The 12,703-nt window shown below is 44.8% G+C and overlaps 1 protein-coding gene across 1 annotated transcript in view; it reads right to left on the bottom strand.

The window, feature by feature from the left end:
- The window catches only part of LOC139278158 (adhesion G-protein coupled receptor G2-like), a 92,190-nt gene that overhangs the window by 17,582 nt on the left and 61,905 nt on the right, over nucleotides 1-12,703 (bottom strand). Inside the window, exon 11 of the mRNA XM_070896813.1 lies at nucleotides 6,643-6,786. Coding sequence (XP_070752914.1) covers nucleotides 6,643-6,786 — 144 coding nt within the window. The remainder of the gene's footprint in view (nucleotides 1-6,642; nucleotides 6,787-12,703) is intronic.

Below are 12,703 nucleotides of genomic sequence, written 5' to 3'. Positions count from 1 at the left end.
TCTGGACTTCCCCAACATTGGGAACATTCTTCCTGCATCTAACCTGTCTAACCCCGTCAGAATTTTATATGTTTCTATGAGGTCCCCTCTCATTCTTCTGAACTCCAGTGAATACAAGCCCAGTTGATCCAGTCTTTCTTGATAGGTCAGTCCCGCCATCCCGGGAATCAGTCTGGTGAACCTTCGCTGCACTCCCTCAATAGCAAGAATGTCCTTCCTCAGGTTAGGAGACCAAAACTGTGCACAATACTCCAGGTGTGGCCTCACCAATGCCCTGTACAACTGTAGCAACACCTCCCTGCCCCTGTACTCAAATCCCCTTGCTATGAAGGCAACATGCCATTTGCTTTCTTAACCGCCTGCTGCACCTGCATGCCAACCTTCAATGACTGATGTACCATGACACCCAGGTCTCTTTGCACCTCCCCTTTTCCTAATCTGTCACCATTCAGATAATAGTCTGTCTCTCTGTTTTTACCACCAAAGTGGATAACCTCACATTTATCCACATTATACTTCATCTGCCATGCATTTGCCCACTCACCTAACCTATCCAAGTCGCTCTGCAGCCTCACAGCATCCTCCTCGCAGCTCACACTGCCACCCAACTTAGTGTCATCCGCAAATTTGGAGATACTACATTTAATCCCCTCATCTAAATCATTAATGTACAGTGTAAACAGCTGGGGCCCCAGCACAGAACCTTGCGGTACCCCACTAGTCACTGCCTGCCATTCTGAAAAGTACCCATTTACTCCTACTCTTTGCTTCCTGTCTGACAACCAGTTCTCAATCCATGTCAGTACACTACCCCCAATCCCATGTGCTCTAACTTTGCACATCAATCTCTTGTGTGGGACCTTGTCGAACGCCTTCTGAAAGTCCAAATATACCACATCAACTGGTTCTCCCTTATCCACTCTACTGGAAACATCCTCAAAAAAGGAGGGAGAGAGAAAACAGGGAATTATAGACCGGTCAGCCTGACATCGGTAGTGGGTAAAATGATGGAATCAATTATTAAGGATGTCATAGCAGTGCATTTGGAAAGAGGTGACATGATAGGTCCAAGTCAGCATGGATTTGTGAAAGGGAAATCATGCTTGACAAATCTTCTGGAGGTGCAACGAGACCCGGGTGTCATGGTACATCAGTCATTGAAGGTTGGCATGAAGGTACAGCAGGCGGTTAAGAAAGCAAATGGCATGTTGGCCTTCATAGCAAGGGGATTTGAGTACAGGGGCAGGGAGGTGTTGCTACAGTTGTACAGGGCATTGGTGAGGCCACACCTGGAGTATTGTGTACAGTTTTGGTCTCCTAACCTGAGGAAGGACATTCTTGCTATTGAGGGAGTGCAGCGAAGGTTCACCAGACTGATTCCCGGGATGGCGGGACTGACCTATCAAGAAAGACTGGATCAACTGGGCTTGTATTCACTGGAGTTCAGAAGAATGAGAGGGGACCTCATAGAAACATATAAAATTCTGACGGGGTTAGACAGGTTAGATGCAGGAAGAATGTTCCCAATGTTGGGGAAGTCCAGAACCAGGGGTCACAGTTTAAGGATAAGGGGTAAGCCATTTAGGACCAAGATGCGGAGGAACTTCTTCACCCAGAGAGTGGTGAACCTGTGGAATTCTCTACCACAGAAAGTTGTTGAGGCCAATTCACTAAATATATTCAAAAAGGAGTTAGATGAGGTCCTTACTGCTAGGGGGATCAAGGGGTATGGCGAGAAAGCAGGAATGGGGTACTGAAGTTGAATGTTCAGCCATGAACTCATTGAATGGCGGTGCAGGCTAGAAGGGCCGAATGGCCTACTCCTGCACCTATTTTCTATGTTTCTATGTTTCTATGTAAAAAATTCCAGAAGATTTGTCAAGCATGATTTCCCTTTCACAAATCCATGCTGACTTGGACCTATCATGTCACCTCTTTCCAAATGCACTGCTATGACATCCTTAATAATTGATTCCATCATTTTACCCACTACCGATGTCAGGCTGACCGGTCTATAATTCCCTGTTTTCTCTCTCCCTCCTTTTTTAAAAAGTGGGGTTACATTGGCTACCCTCCACTCCATAGGTGGTGTGTATGTGTGTGTGTGTGTGCATGGTGTGTGTTTGTGTGTGTATGCGTGGTATGTGTGTGCGCATGGTGCATGTGCACGTGTGTGTCTGTGTGTGTGTAGTGTGTGTGTGTGGTGCATGTGCGTATGTGTGTGTCTGTGTGTGTGTGGTGTTTGTGTGTGTGGTGTGTGTGAGCGTGTGTGTGTGTGTGTGTGTGTGCGTGGTGTGTGTGCACGGTGTGTGCATATGTGTGTGTGTGTGGTGTGTGGTGTGTGGGCGTGTGTGTGTCTGTGTGTGCGTACATGGAAGCTGCACTTCCTCTGTAAAGCCATGACATTTGCATCATGCTGGGTCGAGAACTAGTCCAGCGCTGCGCTAACTCTGTGAAGCTGAGGAAAGCAGCCAGAAAAAGGTCTGTCTCTGTGCAAGTGTGATTCCAAGTTCAATATTTAGACTGAAATATGGCTTTGAAGGAATGAGACACAAGTTGAACATGTTAAACTGAGCTGAGCTGTTAACAGGTAAGCCTACAGGAAAAAAAGTGGGAGGTATTCAAAGAAATATTAAGTACAATACCCGACCAATACATACCACTAAAGTGCAAACATCCTACTTGCACAGGCAAGTAACTATGTTCAACATCTGAGGTAAGATGGAATGAAAAACAAAAGGAAATGGCTTACACAAATGGCAAGAACAGTGATAATCCAGCAGTGTGAAAATATAGAAAGCAACTAAGCGACAGAAGAAAAATATTAAGAACTACAAAAACGGAATACAAAAAACTTACAGGTATATAATAGTTAAGAGTAAAATTTTTTTTAAATATCTTTAGAGTAATAGAGTCTAAGGGAGTTGTGGGCCCATTAAAGACAGGCACTGGTGATACTGTAATAGTCACCAAGGTGGTAGATTTATTAAACAAGTACAGTTACACTATCAAAAATCCAGAGTTCCTGTTCCGGAATCTGGACACCGGGACCATCCGTGACAGGGTCGTCCTGAATCCGGAAAATGTTCCCCCCGCAAGCTCCTGCTCTGCCACTGGACTCCCCACCTTGGGCCGTTGTCCTCTCCCCCGCCTCGAGCCACCACCGACCTCTCCCCCGCTGACCTCTCCCCCGCATCGGACCACCGCCGACCTCTTCCCCCGCTGACCTCTCCCCCGCTGACCTCTCCCCCACCGACCTGTCCCCCGCTGCCTCTCCCCTGCATCGGACCACCGCTGACCTCTATCCCGCCTTGGGCCGCCGACGATCTTTCCCCCGCCTCAGGCTGCCGCTGATCTCTTCCCTGCCTCAGGCCACCACTAACCTCTCCTGAAGCAGGTGAAAAATTCACAAGAAACACCCCCAGTGTTTGGGCTCATTCAAAAGGAAATTCAATTTGGGACTATCTACCGAAAAGTTTGGAACTCTAAAGTGCTTATGGAAGAAACTACAAACTTGAATAGAATTTTGGATTTTAAAAGACAAACTCAAGGCTGTGGGCGGACCTAAGGAACTATCAGGAGACAGTCTAATTAAGTGAAGCTACCTGGGTGTGAGGACTAAGTTAACCTGTCTGGAGGGATAAGTATTCGAAAACCCTTCCCCCACAAAAAACATTTACATCACAAAATCACCCAGAGGTAGCTACCCATCAACATGGGTCTGGACAACCATTTCAGTATATACATCACAAAGAGGTCCAATCCAGCCTGTAGGCGAAAGACTAAGCACAAAAGGACATTGCAATTACCAAACTAATATTTCCATCAGGAAACAGTTTTCGAACATCAACTCACCCAAAACATATCAACTTTTAACGAGCCCACCAAAGTATTACAAAGATTACAAGCCCGCCAAAATTACGCAAAGGATTTTGAACAGATTTGGCGCCAAGTTTAGAAAACCTGAAATCGTATAACTGGCTCCTGTTTTCAACAAAGGGTATGACACACTTTGCTACACAACCGAGACCAAGTTGTTGTCATCAAGACAAGGAGAGAAACCAACCCGACAGTTGTAAACTAACTTCTCCAGCCTCGAAGTCCTGAAGTCCTGAAAGAAGGAAGAACATCACCATCGTGGCAGCAACCGACCACAGTCAACGTGGTATCAACGGAAAAACCACCGCAATCGATCAAACTCGAACAAAACACCAACAGGGAAAAACCGAAGAATCAAAAAAGTTTCCACTCTACAATCTAATCCTGACCTACCAACATGTAAAACATTATCTAAAAGACTGTAGAAACCTATTTCTCATGAAGAAAACCAGGTACTTACCCCATAGATCCAAAACGTACCTTACCGCATCAGCGGACTCAACCCAACTGAAGGTTGCGCAGCTAGAAGTCTTCTCCGATATTCGGGGTATGGCAAGCAGACCCTACCGCATCCAGCGAACCCTGAAACCGCGATCTACCGTTAACTGTCCAAAAGGATTGTTAAGCATAGTCCCTGCCTGCCCTAGAGTCCAACCTAGCTAGGATTAGGTATTGGGAGGTGGGAGGTATAATTTTACTGCACCCCCTCTGAATATGTAGTGTATGGTACTTTATTAAAGTGATTATAAGTTTGACCTTGTAGCTTTCCTTGTATTGTCCTTTATTCGAGTGATTGTAAGTTTGGCCTTGTATTTTCTTACTGGAGTAATAAACCTGTATTACTTTGACTATAATAAAACCAAAGTTTCTTTTGCATCAAGTGTCCTTTGCACTTTTGTCACACCCCGCAAATAAATCCAGAGTACAGAACCCAAGGGAGTGGGAGCGATTCGAACCGCTCAAGTTGGTCAGAAGGGCACCTGACCCCCTCATAGAGACCACCCCCTTACACTCCCCTGCTGAACTCTCCCCCGCCTCGGGCCACCGCCGACCTCTCCACCGCCGACCTCTCCCCCGCCTCGGGCCACCGCCGACCTCTCCCCCGCCTCGGGCCACCGCCGACCTCTCCCCCGCCTCGGGCCACCGCCGACCTCTCCCCCGCCTCGGGCCACCGCCGACTTCTCCCCCGCCTCGGGCTGCCACTGACCTCGCCCCCGCTGACCTCACCCCCGCCATCCTCTCCCCCGCCAAGGGCCACTGCTGACCTCGCCCCCACCTCGGGCCGACTCTGCCCCACCACCCCTCGGCTGCCCAATCCCCCCCTCCCGTACCCTACCTACCTCCCTTAGCCCAGGCATTTCTGGACTCGGGACGTCGGAAAGACATTCTGAAGTCTGGAAATACCCGAACCTGAGCTCAGGAGTTTCCAGATTCAGGACGTCAGAAAGGCACTCCGAACTCTGGAAATACACAGAATCCAGATCGGCCTTGATCCCGAGGCTTCCGATTTTCGATTCTGTACCTGTAGTTTGTATCCGTTTTCACAGTAGAGGAAGAGGTTAAAATATCAGTGATAGAAAGGAAACTAAAAATAAATCGAGGGAAGGAACTTATTGGATTCAATGCAAGTAACAAAATGATAATGGAAAAAATAACGTGACTTAGGATAAGTATTCTATTTAATACCCCAGGGTGTAAAAAGAAATAAGATAGGGAATTGCAGAAGTGTTAATCTATAGTCCGTAGTTTACTATATGGATTTTAAAAAGGCATTTAATAAGGTGACAGCTTGGAAGACAAGTTAAGGTGTATGGTATTCGGTATCAGCCTTGGCTCAGTGGTAGCACTCAGCCTCTAAGTAAGTGGCTTCAAACCCCACTCCAGAGAATTGAGCACATAATCTAGCCTGACACTTCAGTGCAGTACTGAGGGAGTGCTGCACTGTTGGAGGTGCCTTCAGTCGGGTGAGACATTAAACGTTATCTGCCCTCGAAGGTGGATGTAAAAGATCCCTTGGCACTATTTCAAAGAAGAGCAGAGGAGTTCGCCCCAGTGTTCTGGCTAATATTAATCCCTCAACCACTATCACAAAAACAGATTATCTGGTCATTAGCACATTGCTGTTTGTGGGACTTTGCTGTGCACAAATTAGCTGCAGCATTTCCCTACATTACAACAGTGACTACACTTCAATAGTACTTCATTGGCTGTAAAGAGCTTTGGAATGTCCTGAGGTCATGAAAGGTGCTTTAAAAATGCAAGTCTTTCTTTCTTATGCTTTATTGTGTCCATCTATAAAGCCATAACTATCTCAGAGAACTGTGAAGACGAACAGGAGAACACAGAATCCTCTGCTGAACAGGAGTTCTAAACAGCTGAAGATTAGCTTTCCAGGGAGCAGATTCTTCACGGATCTCCTGGGTACCACTTGCTCTCAAACCCAATGCTGTGGCTTTGTAGCTTCAATTTTACCATAAACTAAGAATGAACCAACTGCGTTTGTAAATTGAGGGAAAATACACGACTTTCATGCAGCCACATAAACCCGTGTGTACGAGGGAAAATACAGTTAAACGACTGATTAAGTGGTTCAGACAATCTGACAAAGGTTTCTCCTTTGAACGAAAATGCTAATTTGATAAACGTGGCAAGTGAAACAATTATTGATATTATCGGTACTATTATTTGCTCATACTGTGATTTTAAAATTCATCTTCTCACTTTGTATTTCAATAAGAACAGGTATAATTCTGATTACATTACCTGAAAAAGTGTTGTATTTTCATAGATAGTAAAAATGATTCGCAATTTATCAGCATTGGACTGCTTCATAACATTGTCCAGGAGAGCTGATGGTAGTTTAATTTTAGCCTTTAGGACTAAGTCAGAGATATTTGTTTGTTGTATCTGTTCAATAATAAAAATAGAAATTATTTGCTTGTCTGTACACTGGCATTTCAGAAGCAACACACTGAAAGAATTTTGGGAGATAACAGGCTGGATTCTTCTCTGGGAAGTTAGAAAGAGTTTTGCTTCAGTGGTAAATCCTGCCACTTATTCCGAGAGCTACTCACTGACAGTAACTACCATATTAAGGTAAGATGATAACTGACTGCCAGCATTCTGGTTAGGGTCACAACAATGACTACAGCAATCAGTTAAGGATGGAAGGCATGGGTTACAGTAAGACACATTTCAATGCAACTTAAAGGCTAGAAATTCATTGTCGTCAAGGAATGGGCAGTGTTTAGACTAAAAGTGGTGAGTTAGTGCCAGGTGAAAACCATCTCGATTGCATGCAAAATTCGTCCTCACTCCTCATTAAAATGATTGGAGCCATAAAACAAGTCTAAAATCCCAAGCTCGTTGGTGGTACACTGAAAAGATGGACCAATATCTGGGGTAGTCTAAAGGCAAGGGGCCCAAAATTCAGTATCGTTGGAAAGATGGTGCTCCCCACCTTTTTGTGGCCATTAGCACCAACATTTTTTTGTGGTTGGGCCACACCATATTCAGTTCCAAAAGTGAACAAATGGGTTCCAGCGCTAATGAACCTTTCCAAAGTAGATTTTTCAGCGGTGTGGCTGTCTTAATTTGAACATTATCACCACTGAGAAATTCAGCATGGAGGTAAGGGTTTCTAATGCTCCCTGGCCTTTTTAAAGCCTCGATTTGCAGGAAGGCCCTGAGGGGGGAAAGAGGTTGGAAGGATGGCTGGTGTAAAAGGTGCAAGGAGAGCCAACAGGTTCCCTGATATGCAGCTGGAGACACTGATGGACAGTGTGCAGGACAGAAGAAAAATACAGTTTCCTGAGTGGGGAGACCTGGCAGACTGCCAGTACATAATGCATGGAAGGAGATTGCAGGGGAGGTGTCAGGCATCTCCATATATGTGAGGATGCACCCTCCCATGAGGGTGCTGGCCAGTCTGCAACCGGCCCTTCCAGGCTGGCAATGGGTCGACGCCTCCTAGTTCTGGGGCAACTGGGATCCTCCTCCTCCTCCTGCACCTCCTCCTCCTCCTTCTTCTCCTCAGGTGGTACTGCTGGCTTGTCCCCTCATGATAGCCAGGTTGTGCAGCATGCAGCAGACCATGACGATTATGGAGGAGACTTGTTGAGGAGAGCACTGCAAGGTGCCACCAGAGCGGTCCAGGCATCGGAATCTCTGCTTAAGGATGCCTATGCACTGCTCGATGATGCATCTGGTGGCACAATGAGCGTCATTGTATGCATGCTCTAGCGTTGTCCTGGGGTTCTGCAGAAGGGTGAACAGCCAAGTCGACAGGGGATATCCCTTGTCCCCAAGCAGCCCACCGTAATCTTGATTCAGGCCAGTGAAGACGGCGGGCACACTGGTCTGGCGCAGAATGAAAGAATCATGGCTGCTGCTTCCCTTGCCCGCTGCCCGTCTGCATGATGCTGACGGTAACGCCTTCCCCTGCGTGCCGTTCTGCTTCTGAGCAGGTATACCAGGTGTCGCGATCCCAACACTCCTCCCATCCTCAGGGTGAACCCTGCCAAGCAGGTTTCTGCAGCCCACAGGACTCCACTAAAGAGTCAGACATGAAAGTTGTACAAAAGTACAGGGGTATGTGCAAACCTCTGAGCAGCATGCAGCAGGTTTAATGGAGCCAAAACAATTAATAACATTATATCAAAAGCTAAATACTGCCTACCATGGAAAATGAAATAAATACACTAATAATTAATAAAACTACATGAAAAGTTAAGTACTGTGCATGCTAGAAAATGAAATAAAAACAATAATAAGTAATGAAACTTTTTACCTAACAAACTGTCCCAGCCGTGTCACGTTCGAGCGCGGATAGAGGATTGGCTAACTGACAGAAAATAGAGAGTCGGGATAAATGAGTCATTTTCCGGTTGGCAAACAGTGACTAATGGGGTGCCCATTAATGACTATATTAATGACTTGGAGAAAGGGACCGAGTGTAATGTAGGCAAGTTTGCTGATGAAACAATGATGGGTGGGAAAGTAAATTGTGAGGCGGACACAAAAAATCTGCAAAGCGATGTAGACAGGCTAAGTGAGTCGGCAAAAATTTGGCAGATGGAGTATAATGTGGGAAAATGTGAAGTTATCCACTTTGGCAGAAATAATAGAAAAGCAAATTATAATTTAAATGGAGAAAAATTGCAAAGTACTGCAGTACAGAGGGACCTTATGCAGGTACAGCAAGTAATCAGGAAGGCAAATGGAATGTTGGCCCTTATTGCAAAGGGGATAGAGTATGAGAACAAAAGAACATAAGAAATCAGAGCAAGAGTACGCCATACGGCCCATTGAGCCTGCTCCGCCATTCAATAAGATCATGGCTGATCTGATCTGATCAGCTCCACTTCCCCGCCCGCTCCCCATAACCCCTTATCCCCTTATCGTTTAAAAAACTGTCTATTTCTGTCTTAAATTTATTCAATGTCCCAGCTTCCACAGCTCTCTGAGGCAGCGAATTCCACAGATTCTGAGAGAATAAATTTCTCCTCATCTCTATTTTAAATGGGTGGCCCCTGATTCTAAGATCATGCCCTCTAGTTCTAGTCTCCCCCATCAGTGGAAACATCCTCTCTGCATCCACCTTGTCAAGCCCCCTCACAATCTTATACGTTTCGATAAGATCACCTCTCATTCTTCTGAATTCCAATGAGTAGAGGCTCAAACTACTCAACTTTTCCTCATAAGTCAACCCCCTCATCCCCGGAATCAACCTAGTGAATCTTCTCTGAAATGCCTCCAAAGCAAGTATATCCTTTCGTAAATATGGAAACCAAAACTGCCCGTAGTATTCCAGGTGTAGCCTCACTAATACCCTGTATAGCTGTAGCAAGACTTCCCTATTTTTATACTCTATCCCCTTTGCAATAAAGGCTAAGATTCCATTGGCCTTCCTGATCACTTGCTGTACCTGCATTCTATCTTTTTGTGTTTCATGCACAAGTACCCCCAGGTCCCGCTGTACTGCAGCACTTTGCAATTTTCTCCATTTAAATAATAACTTGCTCTTTGATTTTTTTCTGCCAAAGTGCATGACCTCACACTTTCCAACATTATACTCCATCTGCCAAATTTTTGCTCACTCACTTAGCCTGTCTATGTCCTTTTGCAGATTTTTTGTGTCCTCCTCACACATTGCTTTTCCTCCCATTTTTGTATCGTCAGTAAACTTGGCTATGTTACACTCAGTTCCTTCTTCCAAGTCGTTAATATAGATTGTAATTAATTGGGGAATCAGAACTGATCCCTGCGGCACCCCACTAGTTACTGATTGCCAACCAGAGAATGAACCATTTATCCCGACTCTCTGTTTTCTGTTAGTTAACCGATACTCTATCCATGCAAATATACTACCCCCAACCACGTGAACATTTATCTTGTGCAGTAGCCTTTTATGTGGCACCTTGTCAAAAGACTTCTGGAAGTCCAAATACACCACATCCACTGGTTCCCCTTTATCCACCCTGTTTGTTACATCCTCAAAGAATTCCAGCAAATTTGTCAAACACGACTTCCCCTTCATAAATCCATGCTGATTCTGCCTGACCGAATTTTGCTTTTCCAAATGTCCTGCTATTGCTTCTTTAATAATGGATTCCAACATTTTCCTAACCACAGATGTTAGGCTAATTGGTCTATAGTTTCCTGCTTTTTGTCTGCCTCCTTTTTTAAATAGGGGCATAACATTTGCAGCTTTCCAAGCTGCTGGGACCTCCCCAGAATCCAGGGAATTTTGGTAAATTGGAACCAATGCATCCACAATCCCTGCCGCTACTTCTCTTAAGACCTGAGGATGCAAGCCATCAGGTTCAGGGGATTTATCTGCCTTTAGTCCCATTATCTTACTGAGTACCACCTCCTTCGTGATTGTGATTGTGTTAAGTTCCTCCCCCCCGCTATAACCCCTTGACTATACACTGTTGGAATATTACGCACAAAATTGGCCCACCCCTTTTTTTGTGCACTCACCGGAGATATGGCACTTTTCTGTGTTGAAAAGTGCTCAGAAAAATATTGCTCCCCACTTTGGCCGCTGTCCGGCTTCTCCTGAGTCTTCACACAGCATGGCCAGTCAGGTCGGGGGCAGAGCCAGCTTCCCGTGCTGAAAACAGTGCCGGGACGTATGCACATGCGCTTTGGAGTGTGCGCACATGTGCAGTAGCTCCTCGCCCGCAGCCTCTCAGTGTACATGCTGTAGCGTGGGACCTGATCATCATCATCATCATACCATCCCCAGCCTTTCACTATGCATCCCGCCCCTATCCCAGGCCGAGTGGCCAACCGCACAGGCCGGCCCGCTGCCTTCCCGGGCTGAAGATAAAGGTAGGGTAGGACTTACTTACTTCTATTTTTTATTTGGATAGTTTGAAAAAATTCTGTCAATATATTTTGTCTCTTGTGAATAGCTGTGACCATTTGTCAAGCCTATTCACCTGGTGCTATTGTGAAAGAAGAATATAAGTGACAGAGGAACATTGAGACAATATCTTAATTATTGAAGTAGACTTTATTTAGTTAATATGGGCTCAATTTTGGTCCAGTATAAACATTGCAAACAAATAGTTGTTTAAATTAGTTGTGTGATTAGGGCAATTTAATTAACTATCTTTTTTGTAGTTTAAGCTTCCTGCTTCTGTTGTATAGTAAATTAACTTTGCGAAGTTTGTCATACGATGTCCTGTATAACTTTTTGATCCTATTCACAATCTTTAGTCAAGTCATTAAGTTCTGCTGGCGTCTGATTTACCGACCTATGCTGATTTCTTAACTCTCAGCAAGGGTTTTCTGAAGTGGCCACATATGCTGGCCTAAGTAGATTTGGAGTAACGATTAACTGGCCAAAGTGGCCTAAATGGCCAAAACTGGCATTGGTGGCTGGTAACGCCCCCTTTTGAGAAAAACTAAACTAAACTAAAAAAATCGTAACTAATTCACTTATACTGGTGCAAATTGAATGCGCAAAATGGGGATTTTTAAGATACACCAGAAAAGTCAAGTTGCTCCAAAAAAAACAGAGCAACTCCTGGCCAATTTGAGCCCTTTGTTAGTGTCCTCTACAGTAAAGACTGATACAAAAGATTTGTTCAGAGTTTCTGCCATGTCCATGTTCCCCATTACTAATTCCCTGGTCTCGGCCTCTAAGGGACCAACATTTACTTTAGCCATTCTTTTCCTTTTTATATACCTATAGAAACTCTTGCGACCTGTTTTTATATTTTGTGGTTGTTTACTTTCAAAGTCTATCTTCCCTTTCTTAATTATTTTTTTGAGTCATTCTTTGCTGGCTTTTAAAAGTTTCCCAATCTTCTGTCCTCCCACTTGTTTCGGCCGCTTTGTATGCCCTTGTTTTTAATTGGACACCATCCTTTATGTCTTTCGATAGCCACGGATGGCTATCTTTTCTCTTACACCCTTTCCTCCTCACTGGAATATATTTTTCTTGAGAGTTGTGAAATATCTCCTTAAATGTACATTACTGTTCATCAACCGTCCTACACTTTAATCTATTTTACCAGTCCACTTTAGCCAACTCTGCCCTCATACCTTCATAGTCTACTTTATTTAAACTTAGTAAACTGGTTATAGATCCATCTTTCTCACCCTCCATCAGGGGAAGTCATAACGGGGAACAAAGAAATGGCAGACCAATTGAACAAGTACTTTGGTTCGGTATTCACTGAGGAGGACACAAACAACCTTCCGGATATAAAAGGGGTCAGAGGGTCTCGTAAGAAGGAGGAACTGAGAGAAATCCTTATTAGTCGGGAAATTGTGTTGGGGAAATTGATGGGATTGAAGGCCGATAAAT

This window comes from Pristiophorus japonicus, chromosome 13 (genome assembly GCF_044704955.1).
Source record: "Pristiophorus japonicus isolate sPriJap1 chromosome 13, sPriJap1.hap1, whole genome shotgun sequence".
Taxonomy (NCBI): domain Eukaryota; kingdom Metazoa; phylum Chordata; class Chondrichthyes; family Pristiophoridae; genus Pristiophorus; species Pristiophorus japonicus.
The sequence above is the reverse complement of the archived record's forward strand: the minus strand, read 5'-3'. Positions and strand labels throughout refer to the sequence as shown.